The 18,445-nt window shown below is 39.2% G+C and overlaps 1 protein-coding gene across 1 annotated transcript in view; it reads left to right on the top strand.

Annotated features, from left to right (window-relative positions):
• The window catches only part of HYDIN (HYDIN axonemal central pair apparatus protein), a 363,815-nt gene that overhangs the window by 53,465 nt on the left and 291,905 nt on the right, over positions 1-18,445 (top strand). Inside the window, exons 3-5 of the mRNA XM_078062394.1 lie at positions 242-367; positions 8,690-8,809; positions 12,600-12,734. Of these exons, the coding sequence (XP_077918520.1) occupies positions 242-367; positions 8,690-8,809; positions 12,600-12,734 (381 nt within the window). The remainder of the gene's footprint in view (positions 1-241; positions 368-8,689; positions 8,810-12,599; positions 12,735-18,445) is intronic.

Raw genomic sequence — 18,445 nt, 5'->3', positions numbered from 1 at the left:
TCAAAATCACAAGGAAACTGCAACCACATGTCATTTGAAATTAGTGTGCAAAGAGCTTAAAAGTGCACAGGTACTTCTCTTGTATTATTTAGTTAATTTAAATATTTCATAAGGGAACTTAGTGGCATTCCAGAATTATCCTGAAAGCTGAAAACACAAATTATTCATTACTGGTACTCATGAAAACACTTTTTCAGTATAACCATTTATGAATCTTCAGCTGTTTTGTTTTAAATTCTAGCTGACACCCTCGGAGTTCCTGAAGGAAATGTCCCTCACCACAGAGCAGAGACTGGCTAATACACGTTTAATGTGCCGACCACAGATCATCGAACTTTTAGATATGGGGGAAACAACGCATCAAAAGGTAGCTGCCTTCTGTCATACTTGCTTATGAGGCAGGCCCTGTAACTATGTGAACATTCTAGAACAACAGGAACTAAGTAATGGTTATTGTTTCTGGGCTCATTCCTTATTGGGTTTGTGTCATATATTCTTGTTCTACTTCTGTTGATCTTGATATCTGTGATTTAATATGGAGAGAATTATAATTAATAAGTACAAATAACTTTTGACTAGTCACATTTCTTAGCTACTCCCGGACACTATTGTTTACAGATCAGGAGTAATTCAAAGGATTATAGTAGCCAAATCCAGTTAATTCATCTTCTTAACACAACAAGAAATCCTATTCTTCCCTGAGCTGTCATCACTAGAAACGGAGAAGGTGGAATTGTTTATTAAAGGAGGCATTTGTTGTCTGTTCTGGCTTACTTCCAATAACAAATGTATCCTTTTAGTCTCTAAAGAACAGTTATTTTAACCTGTTTCTATATTCTAATGTAAACCATGTATTCTGGACTTTAGGAGCATATGATTATAAAATAAGGTCTTATTTCCTACTTTTAAATTAATTTCTTGAATTAGATGCTTTCCTTTTTATGTACAAATTATGGTGAACCTCCATCAGCCAAACTGATGGAGATCTGCCTCCTCTCAAAGGCTTCCCTGGGCTATTCCTGAGAGATTTTCAGAGATCTTTCCCACGTGATGAATGAATTCCTGAGGCTCTTTTGCTTTCACTGTAGCCCCATTGCCTCCCCTGTGTAGAATCTGCGCAAAATTTGCTCTTCCTCTGAATACTGCTAGCTTTCCTTATTGTTTCTTCTCTTCTTTGAGGGCAGCAACATGGCTTCTCCCGGTGCTAACTCATCCTGATCAAGAGCTATTTGCACCTTTCCCATAGCATAACTGAGACCAGGCTATGCATATTTTCCTGCATGTACCGCTTGTGTGTGTTTTAATGTATTTTGACCCCTGCTATGAAGGATGACAAAATTAGTATACTTTACTATATCTCATCATTTCTCTTCTTTCTTTCTCAACTCATTTGGTTATTTTTACTTTATTTTTTGGAGTTTCATTTGTTCTTAGTTGGGCGACAGTCATCTTCCACCAGTATCTTCAAGAAGAGCCTACAGATACTATACTTCCTTGGTTTTGTTTGACAATATTTGCCTATTGCCTTTATGCTGAACTTCAGATTTGTTAGGTATAAAATTCTTGGGTCACACATTTTCCCCATATAAACTGTGCAGGCATTTTCCTCACTACCTTCTGGCTTTAATGGTAAGCAGAAATATGATTTATAATCATATGCAGAAGTATGATGAAGTCAGCTTGATTTACCCCACTATAGATACATGAATCTTTTAGCTCTTATGCCCAAAGACTATTTATTCTAATTTAATATCCAGTAATTTTATTAGGATGTGAATAAACTTTTCCTGAGTTACTGTGTATCTTTAGTTTACTTCTAGAAAGTTTTTCTTGAATTACCCAATATTCTTGCCATTTTTGGTTCTTTTCTTGAGGAATATCAGTTATGAACATGTTGGACCCTCTTTGTCTGCCCTTCTACATCTTGTATTCACTCACCATCCACCATTTTTAATTTTCTGTTCATTTCCATTTCATTGTAATTATATCCACCAGGCTATCCTCTGTGTCCCTTACTTTGAGTTTTGTGTATATGTGTTTCTCTTATAATTCATCCTTGAGCTTGACCAGTTTGGCACTTCTGAATTGTCTCACAGCATTTGACTCAGTGTCTCTTTTTTTTTTTTTTTTAAGATTTTATTTATTTGTTTGACAGAGAGAGAGACAGCGAGAGAGGGAACACAAGTAGGGGGAGAGGGAGAGGGAGAAGCAGGCTTCCCGCCGAGCAGGGAGCCCGATGCGGGGCTTGATCCCAGGACCCTGGGATCATGACCTGAGCCGAAGGCAGTCAGTGTCTCTTTTTTGTAGGTCCAAAATTTATTATTTATTTACTTGTAGCTCAGGTATCATATTCCTTTGATTTTCTTCCTACTTCACTGGTTGTTTTTTTCTTATTTTATTTTTTGGATCTCTCCCTGTTCCTGATCACTAAATTTTGGGGCTCCCCTGGACTTGGTCCTTGAAGTTGTTTCTCTTCTGAACTCATTCTTAAGGTGACCCCCTTCTAGGAGCAGGTTTTAAATTCTACTTTTTAAATGATTACTTTCACAACCATTTCTCTTGGTATGGCCTATCCTCTGAACTCTGGATCACATATTCAGCTCAGTGAATGCTTGGTAGCTCAGAATTGTGTTACCTTCCTTCCCTAAAAACATGATCTTTTCTCCTTTGTCTCCTCCATCTAGTATATGGTAACCCCCATTTATCTGTTTCCTCAGGCCAGAAACCTACCTTGGGATTATCTCTGATGCCTCTTTTTTTTCTTGCATCTTATATGAAATCCAACGACAAGTGCTATAAACTTCTGCTTTCACAAATATAGCTTTACTCAAACTGCTTCTCACCACCTGCACCAATACCCTCCCAGTTCAAGCCACCATCCTCTAGACTACTGAAATAGTCTCCCTGTTTCCATCTCATTGCCCCATCATCAATTCTGCACAAAAAGGAAAGAATGATTTTTAAAATGTAAATTAGAACATGTTACTTCCATGTGTAAAGCCATCCAACAGCTTCTTATTGCCCTCAGAGTTATAGGGTCCTGTGTCATCTAATCCTATTTCCCTCATAGACCTCTTTTTCTTCCACTCTTCCCTAGCTCATTCTCTTCTAGCTGTGCCCCCCTCTTGTTGCTCTCCAAACACTCAATGATGATCCGCACCTCAGGGCCTTTGCACTTGCTATTCCTTCTAACTGTAATGCTATTCTCTCAGATCTTTGCAGGACTTGCTTAGATCTCTACTTGGATGTCTTTTCCTCAGAGAGGCCATCCCTTGACACCTGTTGAAAAGAGCATACAACCTGCATTCACTCTGTCTCCTTGTTCTTTAGTTTTCTCCATAGCCAAATCACTGCCTGATCTCATTATTATATACTTCTTTATTTTTTTATCCATTTCCCCAAGAATGTCAGCTTCATGAGGGCAAGGACTTTGTTGGCTTTGTTCACTACTGTGTGCTTAACATTTGGAAAATACTGGAAACTCAGTTAATTGGTATTTATTGAGTGAACACATGGATTTTTCATCACTTTGATTGCTTAGGTCCTCCCTGCCTCTTAATTATTTGCTTTGTGCTTTCAGATTTTTTCCATTATGTCTTTTGCATTTATAGTGAAACAGTGTAGCCAATATTTTCATTGCTTCATGGCAACTTTCCTGTTAACTGTTCTTCACTTGCCGTTTTCTTTATTCCTTTGTTTTCCTTGAATTTTTTTTATAGATCTTGATTTATCATTACTATTATTGTTACCACTCATTTTTGGAGGAAAGAAGGACATTTTTCCTGGATTTGCGATCTGCAGGCAATTCCTGTTGAGGCAGGTCCTGGCGGGTGTCCCAGACCAGCAGGCATCTTTCATGATTCTCAGCACAGCATTTTATGAAAGAGGATTGTGTTCGTGTGTTTATTTGGAAGAGGGCTGAGAGGAAGGAAGGAGGAATGAGCTGTCTTAGCCTTTCCCCAGAGTTGTGACTTGTGGGGACCCTTAGGATTCAGAGTCCTTTTCTTCTAGCCTGCCTCAGTGCCACACTGCTTCCTATAAACATGCAAATTTATGTGTTGCCCATTCAGCTCTGCCTTCCCTACTATTTCCTGTTGCCAGATGGCATACAGGGAATTTCATGTTGCCGTTCCTAGTATTCCAAACAAGGAGTTGGTGGCTTTGCCTATCAGAATATGCCACCTACTTTGGAGATCTGTATAGTGCAAGCCTTACCTGAGATCTGAAGTCGTGGACATTCTTGCCGGGCATCTTCTCTTAACCCTGGTTATTTGTGGCAGGAGGGTTGGGGAAGGGAGCTCAAGCTGCTAGTTACAACCTACACAGAGTCCATCTTGGAGTCTGTCATTTATGCTGAAATCCATTGTTTCCTTTGCACTATAAGGCCTCTGTGATATATCCAGTGATCCATATACAAGGATCTGTTTCTGGACTTTTCCACACCATTGGTCAGTTTATTCAAATCCAAAACACAGTATTTTAATTGCTATATATATATATTCATCTTTCTCTATATATTCATATCTGTAAATATGAATTATATATCTATAATAAAAACAGTGGCAGAAGAAGGGTAGAGGGAGAGAGAGAATCTTAAGCAGGCCCCACGTCCAGTGCAGAGTCCATTGAGGGGCTTGATCTCACAACCCTGAGATCATGACCTGAACTGAAACCAAGAGTTGGACACTTAACCGACTGAACCACCCAGGTGCCCCACAAAACTACATTTTTAAAAAATTTTTTTATTGTTATGTTAATCACCATACATTACATCATTAGTTTTAGATGTAGTGTTCCATAAAACTACATTTTTAAGTAAAATTTTTTTGAATGTGTGTATGTGTGTATCATGAGCATATAGCTTGATGAATTTTAACAAAGTAAAGATACTCATATAACCACCACTCAGATGAAGGAATGTAAGCTTCAGCATTACCGGCATCCTAGAAGCTTTCTTCTAGGATGAAGAAGCTTTCTTATGCCCTTCCCAGTCATTACCTGTCCCTCTTCTCCAGAAGAACTGCTAATCATAGGTTTATTTTTCCTTTATTCAACCTTTATATACGTGGAATACCACAGTATATACTCTTTAATTTCTGGCTAATTTAATTTAATATATTGTTTTGAAGATTTATGTTGTTGTGTATAGTGGTAGTTCATTCATTTTTATTGCTGTATAGTATTCCATTTTATGATTATACCACCAATTGTTATCCATTTTACTGTTGATGAGCATTTGTTTTTTTCCACATTTTGGCTCTTATAAATGATGGTGTTATAAACACTCTTGTATATTTCTTTTAGTGCACATATATGCAGTATGGGCATATACATAAAAGTGGAATTTCTAAGTTATAGGCTATGCATACGTGTCTCTTTAGTAGTAATTGCTAGTTTTCTAAAGTGTTTATACTATTATACTGCCATTAGCTGTGCAGCTGGAATTGCTAATACTTAAGTATTAAGTACTTGCTACTAATACTTAATATTGTCAGTCTCTTTAATTGAAATTATTCTATTGGGTGTATAGTGTCACACTGTGGTTTAATTGCAGTTTCTTGATTTCTGATGAGGTTAAGCAACTTTTCATGTTTATTAGCCATTTGGATATCATCTTTTATAAATCACATGTTTATGTGTTTTGTCCATTTCTTACTGATTTGTAAAAGTTCTTCATATATTCTAGAGACTAGTCCTTTATCAATTATGTGTATTACAAATAATCTCTCATTCTTTGGATTTCTTTTTCATTTCTTTTCTTTTTTAAAAAGATTTTATTTACTTATTTGACAGAGAGAGAGATAGCGAGAGCAGGAACACAAGCAGGGGGAGTGGGAGAGGGAGAAGCAGGCCTCTTGCCTGAGCAGGGAGCCCGACACAGGGCTCGATCCCAGGACCCTGGGATCATGACCTGAGCCGAAGGCAGACACTTAACAACTGAGCCACCCAGGTGCCCCTTCTTTTTCATTTCTTAAAGGGCGTCTTTTGATGAACATGTTTTAAATTTCAATATGACAAAATTTACCAATCTTTTCATTTATGTTTTGTATTTTCTGTGCCCCATTAAAGAAAATTTTGCATTCTTCAACATTATGAAGATATTCCTCTTGGTTTTCTTCTGAAAATTTTCTTGTTTTACCTTTCATATTGAGAGCTTTGATTCACTTGGATTGGTGTGTGATAGGGGTTAAATTGATATTTTTCCTATGGAATATCCAGCTAACCCAACACTATTCATTGAAGAGAATGTATCTCTTCCCCAATGCTTGTTAGTGTTACCTTTGTCCATATATTTAAGAATATATATATTTAAGAATATATCAAGTGTCCATATATTTAAGAATTTGTTTCTGGGGGGCGCCTGGGTGGCTCAGTTGGTTAAGCGACTGCCTTCGGCTCAGGTCATGATCCTGGAGTCCCGGGATCGAGTCCCGCATCGGGCTCCCTGCTCGGCAGGGAGTCTGCTTCTCCCTCTGACCCTCCCCCCTCTTGTGCTCTCTCTCTTTCATTCTCTCTCTCAAATAAATAAATAAAATCTTTTATAAAAAAAAAAAAAGAATTTGTTTCTGGGCTTTTAAATCTGGTACATTTGTTTTTAGGATAAATCTTATGCTAATACTTCACTATTTTAATTACTCTGATAAGTAACAGTATATGATATGTAATAATATAAGTCTTGCTACCTGATAAAGCAAGTCCTCCTATCTTGTTCTTTAAATGTATCTTGTTTATTCTTGGTCCTTTGCTTTTACATATGCATTTTATAATCAGCTTCTTAATTTCCAAAAAAAATTTCTGCATGATTTTTTTAATTGGATTACATTGAATTTTTAGATCAGTTAAGGGAGTATTTGACATCCTTAAAATATTGTCTTTCAATTCATGAACATGGTATATTCCTGTATTTATGTAGGTCATCTTTAATTCTTCTCAAGAATATCTTGTAGTTTTCCTGGATAAAGGTCTTACACATCTTTCATTAGATTTATTCCTATGTATTTTATGTTTTGGGATGCTATTTTAAATGGTATTGTTTATAAATTTCATTTCCTAAATGTTCTTTGCTAGTACATAGAAATAGAATTGATTTTTGCTTGTTGCCCTTGTACTCAGTGACCTTGATAAGTAACTTATTTTTTTTATTAAAGATTTTTATTTATTTATATGAGAGAGAGAGAGCATGAGGGGGGGGGGGTCAGAGGGAGAAGCGGGACTCGATCCTGGGACTCCAGGATCAGGACCTGAGCCAAAGGCAGTCGCTTAACCAACTGAACCACCCAGGTGCCCCAATAAGCAACTTATTAATTCTAATAGCTTATCTATAGTTTATTTCGAATTTTCTAAATAAGCAGTTTTTTTTCTTCTGGGGAAAATGACAGTTTTGTTTCTTTTTAATCAATTTCTAATGTTAAAACAACTTTGAATTTCTGAGATAAACCCAGTTTGGTCATGATGTGTTATCCTTTTTATATATTGTGGGTTTCAGTTTGCTAATGTTTTGTTCCTTTTTTAAAACATTCTATTGTATATAACTAAGATTAGCCTATAGTTTTCCTTTCTCCCACTGTCTTTCTTAGTTATATGGAAGTTGTGCTAACATCATCGAGTTGGGAGACATTAATTTTTTTTTTCTTTCCTTTGGCAGAGTTTCTATAATATTTGTGCTGTGTCTTTAAATGTTTGCTAGAATTTGCTTGTAAAGTTATTTGGGCTGGGGTTTTCCCTATCAAAAGTTTTTACTTACAGATTCAATTTACTAGTTATAGAACTACTCAATATTTTCTATTTCTTCTTGTGCTAGTTTTGATAAATTGTACTTACTTAGGATTTGTACTTTTTAATCTAAATTTTCACATTTCTTGACATAATATCCATTTATTATCTTTTCAGTTAGTTCGGTTTCTATTGTAATGTCCCTATTTTCATTCTTTTTATTGGCTCTTTGTGCCTTTTGCCTTGTTTTCTTGATCATACTCTCTAGGTATTTTATCAATTTTGTTAGTCTTTAAAGACTTGACTTTGGCTTTGTTGATTCTGTAGTTACTTTCTATTTTATGAATTTTTATTGTTTTTGTTATGTCATTTTTTCCATTTGTTTGGATTTTATTTGTTTTTTATGTTTTCTATTGCTTTTCTAAATTATTGAGGTGGATGCTTACATCTTCATTTTGCAAACCATACTAAGGTGCCCCAGGGTGCAACTGTGTACTCACAGAGCATCATGGAATATTCTAAAATTTTAAGGAAACATGGCAATACTCAAAACCTGTTGGATTCTACCCAAGCTAATAGCTTGAGATAATTCATAGTTTTGACATTAGCTCATACTGTCTTATTAAGCTCTTCAGTGCCTCCACGCAGATATTTGTTGATAGAGTTTTTTCGTTATTTTCATAGGGAAATCATGACCTTATTCACCATTGCTGTAAATGGAAGTTTTGGGTTGATGTTCTAATTAGCCTATATTTTTTAAACTGAGGACCAAATCTTCTACTTTCTTTTGTATTAAACAAGTTGTTCACAATAACTTTAGTACTTATAACAATTATTGCTTATAGTAGTTACACCTTTCTGAGTGTTTTGTATGTTTTTAGTATTAATATCCATATGTCTATGTAGTATTTTCATATATTCCCCTGTCATTTCTGCCACTGCATAGCTATGTAATGAATTTACTCTTTCAATGCAGTTTTCAGGAATTGACCTGGATCAGGCATTATTCCAGCCTTTTCCATCAGAAATTGTGTTTCAGAACTATACTCCCTGTGAAGTCTACGAAGTTCCACTCATTTTGAGGAATAATGACAAAGTGAGTATGTTTGTTGGATGTAACTTTCATGGATATATAAGAAAGGATTAAATAAAATGGGATCCCATAGGATCTTAGATAAATTCTTTAACTTGAGAGACCTAGAAAAATAGATAAAAACTTGCCCTTTGACTTTAAGCTCAATGAAGACAAGACTATGTTGATTTATTCATATGTGTTCAGGCCCAGGTCAGTGCCCACCAAATGGTCAACTCCCAACATGTGCAGTTACATTTTGTTGAGTAAAATATTAGCTAGGTAAATGTCACAATTTTTTTTAAGGTTTATTTATTTATTTTAGAGAGAGAGAGAGTGAGTGGGGAGCGGGGTGGGCAGAGAGAGAGAGCTTTAAGCAGACTCTGCTCTAAGCATGGAGCCCAACTCGGGGCTCGATCTCATGACCCCAAGATCCTGACAGAAGCTGAAACCAAGAATTGGCTGCTTAACTGACTGAGCCACCCAGGTGCCCCAAATGTCATGAAATTCTTATGTGTGACCAGTTTAGCTAGGTTTTCATTCAAGACGGGGTGAAACATATATTCATGTTTTCTGCATTAGAGCCACCGTTTCCCCAAATGAAGGTATAAACTCTATTCATATCAATTGCTGTTGTTGAGCCAAATTATTTATACTTTACAAATTGTATTTTTTTTCTTAAAGATTTTATTTATTTGACAGAGAGAGACACAGCAAGAGAGGGAATACAAGCGGGGGGAGTGGGAGAGGGAGAAGCAGGCTTCCCGTGGAGCAGGGAGCCCGATGCGGGGCTCGATCCCAAGACCCCGAGATCATGACCTGAGCCAAAGGCAGACGCTTAACGACTGAGCCACCCAGGTGCCCCACAAATTGTATTTTTTAAAAAATTTCAAAAAAAATGGAGCTCCCTTTCTCCTTTTTCTTTCTCCTCCCTTCTACCATAGATAGCCTTCAGATTTTTGTCTACCGATCATTTTGGACAGCTTCTCCCACTGTCTATATCTTGTCCTTTTGTGGTTGCAACTGAGAGTTTCTTCTCCATCCGTATGCTTTTTTTTCCCTAGAGATAAATTATGGTTTACTTCAAGAAAAGGTATTAAGTGCCTGAAGATTTCCTTGATATCTAACAATAATGGAAGAAAGAATAATGTGGGAAGTCAGCATGAAGCACAGTTAAGTGTGAAAAGTAATCAGATGGGGAGGAAGGCATCTGAGAGATGCTGAACTTCAGATGTGAAGCCAAGTAGGAATACCTAAGGAGTTCAAGAATGTGGAGACAAAAATTCTAGCTATAAGAAAAAAGGGAAAATAAATGAAGACTATGCAAGAATACTTTTAGTTATATTTGGTACAGTCGCTCGTTAAAGGAATCAGTGATGCCTTTCAGAGATCAATGGGGTGATTTAGTGACAACAAAGTCAGACTCTGGAGAAAATGGTATATTTAGTTCTTGGCTACAGGAGTGTTAGCAAGAGAAGCTCAAGGGACAGAAGTTAAAAGGGTAGGCAGAGAGAAGAAAAAGAATCTGAGATGCTCAGAATTATGCCCCTAGACCTCAAGAAGAGATGTTACATAGACATTAGGACTCTCTCTTTTCATATAGTCTGCCAACCAATTTCCTTTGTCACTTCCAGTTCTCTTTTTCCCTTTCTCCATGACTTTTTAACTCTTGCTCAGGTATTTTAAGGCTGTTAAATACAGAGAGGAGCTAGCCCAAGGGATACTTTGACCACTCCTCCTTGGCCCTAAATAAGAAATGATTGCCAGTAGGTATATATGGGCAAGTAAAGGGTATAGGGCATGTGTAAGTTTTGTCTGCCAAGGGGCACTAAGTTCTCATGGAAAACCCAACACCTCTTGGTTCGATGCTGCTACATTGTTGGACCTCATGAAAGGAGGGTCCCCATCCAGGGAAAGTCCAGCTACCAAAAAGCAGATTGATTTCTCTAGCCTAGGCAGCCTTATTCTTGGGTGAGTTACTCTAAGGACCCTTGTACTGGATAGCTGATATAATCCTGCTTTTCTGCTTCCTTACTTCATGGACTCATAAATAACTGCTGGGATAGATATAGGGCACAGAGAAATGCTTTCTATGCTATTTACCATTTGCTTGCTTCCTCATTGGCACTGAATGCAAAAGACAGAGCCTGTTTGGTCATTTCTCTGTCTCTTACACAACACAAGGTGAGAGTAAGCTATGAACTCTCTACAAGCCACAACTCGATTCTACTTAGGATCTAATTATTAGCACCCAGACTCCAGAGTCAGACTAATCTGGTAGATTCCAGCTGAGCTGTCTCCCAGCTACAGACCTTGGGTAAGTCACTTCACTTCTCTGGGCCATGGTGATACTATTAGTACCCATTTCAATCGACTGTTTGGAATATTAAATGAAGTAATGAATGTAAAGTATTCAGCTCAGTGCCTGTCACATAGGAAGCACTAAACCATTATTATTGTTATTATTATGACTATTACTAGTGTTGCTGGTATTTTCCTTTTTAGTTTTTAATCCATAATTCTGCTCTTACCAGAAGTGTTCCCAGCAAGCTTCTACAGTGTTGTTCTGTCCATCATAAATGGCACTGCGCCTTCCCCTTACCAGCAAAGCCAGTTGGACTCCTATCAGATTCGCACACGTCTTTTCCTTACCTCCCTGCTCTCTAGTCTTAAGATCTGTCTGAATTCTCTCTCTGCATTTCTTCTTCCTTTGCCCATCTGGGTTTCAGATTTGAGAGGTTGTGTGGGTTCTTTTGTCCTCATTTTGCACCCGAGGCTTCTCGGTCACCCTTAACTATAGTTCACTTTCTTTAGCCCCCTTTCAGTCTTCAAAAAAAAAAAAATCTTTTCCCTTTCCTTGTGTCCCTGGAAACTCCACCCCCATTCTCCTCACAATTGTATGTCTTTTATTGCTTAGACTGTCTTAGATAAGCAGAGATACGTACCCTGGGCAAGGCAAGCAGGGCAGAGGAGGACTTGAAGAGAAGGAAACGGTTTGAAGCCGCTCTGACACTGGCCTGCGGACCCTGGACTGCTTGCTCTTTGTTCTTGCTCACAATGGTGCCTCCTGAGGACAGTGCTCCAGATGGAAGGTGGAGTTAGGCTGGGACTTGGTGAAGCTGTGGCACTGAGGACAAGTGTCCTGTTCCCCATCTGTAGAAGGGGGGTTATAATGAAGCTCCGAGGTTATTGAGAGGATTAAGCGGCACATCGTGTACAGTGGATGGTCCATAGGAGGCATGCAGGAATTGTGGTTTCTTCTCCCAGAGCACTTCTCAGATGTTGGGAAATCCAGCTTACCTCCGCTGTGTGCGTGGGGTTTTAGCTCATCAAGCAGTTCCTCTTTGAACATAATCACATTTATTTATTAGGATTTTATTTACTTGACAGAGAGAGAGAGCACAAGCAGGGGGAGTGGCAGGCAGAGGCAGAGGGAGAAGCAGACTCCCCACTGTGCAGAGAGCCGGATGCGGGACTTGATCCCAGAACCCCGGGATCATGACCTGAGCCGAAGGCAGATGCTTAACCTACCGAGCCACCCAGGCGCCCTGAAGATAGTCACATTTAAGTGATAAAATGAACAAAGGCTTGCCATAACAATAAAATGAATAATAATTTTAATAAAAATTAAAGCTCAAATGCACCGAGTGAGTCATCTCCTCTCACAGTTGAGGAAACAGAAGTTAAGCCTTGACCAAGGTCATGCATGGCGCATGAGAAGTAGACAGAGATTTCCTGGTGGACGACCAAACCCATGCTTTTGCTTCTGCTTTTTCACAGGCAGAATATCCACCATGGTGTGTTTTCCTTGCAGATTCCAAGGATGGTCAAAGTTGTTGAGGAAAGTTCACCTTACTTTAAAGTCATCAGCCCCAAAGATTCTGGCCACAAAGTCGCTCCAGGAGTGCCATCCATATTCCGAATCCTCTTCACTCCAGAGGAGAACAAGGTAAGAAATGGGTTGAATACTTGTCACTAGCAGGTTGTAACTCTGAACTTTTATGGACGTGGTGCTGGTGTAGTGTTGCTGTCAGTGGTATAGGTGCTTGTGCTGCTGGTGTTGGGGGGGTTGGTATTGGTGTCGATGGTGTTAGTGGTGGTGGTGGTTAGAGGAGCAGTAAGGGTGGCTCAGAGGAGGGGCTTGTGCACCCCTGGGAGTGAGGGAGGAATTGTCCAACAGAGCTGAGGGCTTCCATGAGCTGTAAGTAGCCAGGGTATAAAGAAGGCTTATCCTTCTGGATGCTTCCCCACACCCCCTCGCCTACCTCAGCATATTTATATTCGACTATGAGCCAGAGGGTCACCAAAAAAGGAAAAGGTGTGCTCCAGATGCAGTGAGTCGAGGCAGAGGATAAAGATTATGGCTTCTTGGGAAGTTTGGGATCTTAGTTGCATCCCTCCTCCCTGAATTCTAACAAGTTTAAAAATGAGACCCAAGATCCAAGTATTGATCACGGTATCAGTCTCATTAATGGCAAAGAATGTGGCCAGTACCTAAGGCCCGGAGAGGGCCACCTCCCACTCCCCAGCTGGCCCTGAAGGGCTGACATCTGATCGCTCCGCCGAAGCACAAGCGGACCAGCTAGAGCCAAGAGCAGAGACCTGCCCAGTCCGCTCAGCTCTGTCTGCACCTCGGCAGGCCAGAAAGAGCCCAAGTTCAAAAATGGGCCATTTCCCCTCTGCACCGGTCCATTCTCAAACCCTTCTCAGTTGTAGAAATTCCAGTTCCTCCTGGAAGGAAGGACCAGCTAAGGGGGACTGCGGATGGAGGCTTCCTCCCCAGCGCTTTTCTAGGAGTGCAAAATTGTGGGTTGAGTTTTCTTCTCTGTGGGCCAAAGTGGGGACTTGTGGGGAGGAGGAAAGGGGTTTTACCAGCATAATTGAAGGAGTGAGGACAAAAAAAGGCTCAAAAAGCAGAACAAAATGTCAGGTTATATATAACGTTAACAGTGTGTGCTTATCTGTATTGTGCCATAAGGTTGGAATCACAAAAGCATGTTAGAGACAGAAAGAACTAGCTTTGAATCTCTGCTTCTTCATCACTAATACGTGTCAGCCACTGTTAATGCCGTTACTAGTATTCCTGCTACTGTTCCTTCTTTCCTGGAGAGCAGCGATAGAGAATACACAGTGGTCTGCCAGGCATGTATCACTCTAGGAAGTGGGTAGAAATTCTACTGTAATGATGCTGCTGTTACAGTTTTACTGTCTATTTCTTGGGTTGTGTTTACGGACCTGTAATTTTGCCTGGGGTCCTATTGAAATAAATGAAAAGATAAATAGCTCCAGAACCAGTGAGGGGCTTTTTTTTTTTTTTTACATTTTTTATTGTTATGTTAATCACCATACATTACATCATTAGTTTTTGATGTAGTGTTCCATGATTCATTGTTTGCGTATAACACCCAGTGCTCCATTCAGTACGTGCCCTCTTTAATACCCATCACCAGGCTAACCCATCCCCCTACCCCCCTCCCCTCTAGAACCCTCAGTTTGTTTCTTAGAGTCCATCGTCTCTCATGGTTTGTCTCCCCCTCCGATTTCCCCCTCTTCATTTTTCCCCTCCTGCTATCTTCTTCTTTTTTTTTTTTAACATATAATGTATTATTTGTTTCAGAGGTACAGATCTGTAATTCAACAGTCTTGCACAATTCACAGCACTCACCATAGCACGTACCCTCCCCAATGTCTATCACCCAGCCACCCCATCCCTCCCACCCCCCACCACTCCAGCAACCCTCAGTTTGTTTCCTGAGATTAAGAATTCAGTGAGGGGCTTTTGATGTTGCTGTTGTTGTTCTCTTACCAAAGTCCTTGTTTTTTTCTTGAAGCTCTGTATCTGAATACTATCTGTGAAGAGATTGGCATCTGGATTTAGTTTGGGTGTCAAATTCCTACACTGTCATTTTGATAAGAAGCTTTTGTGCAGCTTGAAATATAAAGCTTGCTGGATTTGAGGAGTTGGAGTTCCTTACTTTTTTTTCTGTGCTGGAGAAAATATGTCTTCTGTTGGATACGTATTGTTCTACCTGTAGGTAGTCTGGCTGAGAAATGAACACACCGAAGTTTCTGAGGAAGTGGAATGTTCTATATTTGTGACAAGCGTGTGGGTTATATGGATGAGTTCATTTGTCAAAATTGTACATTTAATATTTATGCTTTCTAATATATCTAAATTCTACCTTAAAAACTATAAAATATAATAATAACAATGGAAGGAGGGACTGGATGGAGATATTGATGAAGCCAGGAGGGCAGAGTGTGAATACTTGTTGAAGCTGGGTGGCGTGTACATGGGGTTTGTTATACTCTTTCGTTTTCTTTGTGTATGTTTTGTTTTTTGTTTTTTTTTTTAAAGATTTTATTTATTTATTTGAGAGAGAGAGAATGAGAGACAGAGAGCATGAGAGGGAGGAGGGTCAGAGGGAGAAGCAGACTCCCTGCCGAGCAGGGAGCCTGATGCGGGACTCGATCCTGGGACTCCAGGATCATGACCTGAGCCGAAGGCAGTCGCTTAACCAACTGAGCCACCCAGGTGCCCCTTTGTGTATGTTTTTAACTTTCCCTAATCAAAAGCTAAAAGAGAAAGATTTTATTGCTGCTTATCTATACAGCAAATAAATAATCAAAATATATGTTAGGTATGTTTGTATTTACTGTATAAATATGAAATGCTAACATTCCTATTGAGGTTATTACTTGGCTATATTTTGTGGCTGCTTTTCTTACTCCTCGCTTTTGTATTCCCTCTTACCTTTCCATTTCACTAACACTGCCTGTCTATTGGCAAGCCCCTAATTAAAAAAAAAATTAGGTTGAAGTTTGCTTTACTGTTTCTTCTAAGTATTTGAAAGTTATCAAAGGCTACCTGCATGTAGGAGGAGACCAGTGAGAACAATCGCTACCTATGAGAAATTTAAGTGGCCAATTTTGGATACAGTAAGATTTTTCTGTTGGATTTGGACTCCAGGCTATAATATAATTTACAGAATGTTTTTCTAAAATACAGTGATTTCTCCTCTTGCTGGCTTGTCTAACACTGATGGTGGGAATTTGGGGAAGCTCCTGCTGCTAGTTCTGGTCCCCCTTTTCTGCCAAGATCCTGTTGCACGTCCACCATCAGCAGGTCCCTTCTCAGGAGCTTGTGCCGGTCATCTGGGCATCTGCAGTCACTCAGTGTTGGAGAGCCACGCGCAGAGTGACCAGCTCGGATTAGCCGTGCCGTCTGTAGTGCTGCTCCAGCATGTGCCAGAGGAGCCAGGGTTATTTTAGGGGAGATAGAAGTCAGTCTTTTCACCGCGTCACTTTCTCTTCGGTTGGTCAAATCGATAGCCAACGTACGTACATATTTTTCTTCCTTATCCCCTGCTGATCTGAGCACACTCCATTCTCATTTACCCTCCTCACATCTGGAGGGCGAGATATGTAAATTGCAGCATGCCACAGCTTAATAAGCCGGTTCCCTTTCAATTGGATTTTCAGCACCCATGTATATTAGCATGTCGAAGATGATAATGTAATTTACATTTTTCCCTGTCATCTTTTAATCTGGCTTCCTGGGGTTTTAACTTGTTAAGAATGCCAAGTGCCCAGATAACAGGTGCAGCAAATTCACTCTGGCTTTACTTATCTCTTCTTGTCACACAGACTTTAAAAAAAACGATTGGATATCTTATTAATCTAATAATCCTGGTGTATGTCAATGTGGTAGAAATACAATAGTGTTCTCATAACACTGTAAAATTCTGGAGCCTCGCACTTTCCCTGACCTCTTGAATTTGTATCTTTACTATTAAAAGGAGGATGAAAAATATTAGGCTTTTGTAGGAAAGCAAAACTGGGTGCTTCCTTAGACTTAAGAAGGCATCTGTTTACTGTAGAATTGTCATATGGATATGACTGTGGTGGTTTAAAGAGCAATTTTATTGCTCAGTTATGTTTTAAGAAAATCTATAACTTGTTGTCAAAATAGTTTTCCTGGTTTGCTACTATGAAATTTAAAAATTGTGGTCCAAGAAGACTAGAAAAATGTTAACATATTTTATGCTATTTAGATGTACGGTGATAATGAATTATATTGCCAGCATTTTTAATTAAAGTGTAGATGCCATAAAATTTTCCACAATCAACCATTTTTGTTGGCAAAAACTGTGATAGGGATTTTGTCTTCTTCCTGCCTGCAATTAGCCCTCCCTAAGTCTGTCTGGGTCACCCCTGTCACCCCAGTGCCTAGCACAGTGCCTGACAAATAAGAAGCATGTGGTAAATATTTGTTGAGTAATGTAAGTAAGTAAAAGTTAACCTCAAGAAAATCTAAGGAGGTTTCTTCAACCCGAGGATGGCCTACAGATGATAAAAGCAAAAGCATATAAAAAGGGCTCAAATATCTTTTTGTGCCATGAATGTATTAGACGTTCACTTTTTCTTGTTTCTCTCCATTTTATGTCATATCTTCAGTGAGTCTCTATCACTACTGTTTAGCATTCCAGACTTGGTAAATATCATTTTATAATAAAGCTAACAAGGATGTTGGGATTTCTCTTTGTGAAGAACTCTTGATAGTTTAGTACCCAGATAAAGATATTAAAAACGAGTAATATTCTTTCATTCGCTCTGGGCCAGGACCAGTTCTATGAGCCAGGACCCACTGGAGAACAAAACAAGCTTTGGCCTTCACAGAGCTTATGTTCCTCAATGAATAACAAGCAAATATATAATTTAATGTCAGCTACTGACATGGTAGAGAATAGAGAGTGATGGGCTCCTGTTTCTTTTCAGTACGGAGATCGGGGAGACTTCTGTGATGAGGTAACACTGAGTGGAGAACCAAATTAAGGTTGACAGCAGGCTGAAGGAAGTGCAGGGAAGTATGTGGTGGAAGTGGAGGTACCCGCTGGAAAATGGTAGGAAAGGAGGTTGCAGAGGGCGAGCTCATGAAGGGTCTTAGAAGTCCTGCAAAGTAGGGTAGGAAGCCACTGGAAAGTATAAAAAAATGCTTTGATTATGGAAGCTTGCACCCTAGGTAGAACCAGAGTGAACCGTCATCACCCAGATTTCCAAGTTATCAGCACATGACCAGTCTTGCTTCATCTATCCTGCTCCTGCTCAGGGGGTTTTGTACTAAGTCCCATACATCGTATTATTTCATCTGTAAATACTTTGTTATTTGTCTCTGAAAGATAAGGACCTCTTAAAGTTAACAGAACCACAATACTGTTATACCTAAAAAATTACGGTAACTCCCCAGTATCATCAAATGTCCAGTCGGTATTCACATCTTCCCAGTTGAGAGACATATATATAAAAGATAAATATAAGTATTTTTCAGGGTCCAAACAAAGTGCTGAGTGCATCCCCATCAGGTTCTGTAGAATGGTCCTCTGTCCCCTCCGTTTCCTATAAACTGGTAGTTCGATCTAGAGGCTTGATTAGATTCATATTTGATTTTGGGGGTGGCATGAATTCTTAGGTGGTTGGTACTTCTATTGTATTACATCAAGAGGCACAAAAACGTCTGTCATTCTGTTTTGTTTTTGTAATGATTCAATGAGGATCCTGAGGTGCAGCTCATACAGGAAAGATAGGATACATACTGCATCATTTTCCTTTACCTACCATGGTGGGTTTTGATTAGGAATGACATCTCTGCCTTGCATTTTT

The sequence above is a fragment of the Halichoerus grypus genome, chromosome 15 (genome assembly GCF_964656455.1).
Source record: "Halichoerus grypus chromosome 15, mHalGry1.hap1.1, whole genome shotgun sequence".
NCBI lineage: Eukaryota > Metazoa > Chordata > Mammalia > Carnivora > Phocidae > Halichoerus > Halichoerus grypus.
Note: the sequence above shows the minus strand (reverse complement) of the source record. Positions and strands in the feature narration are given on the sequence as shown.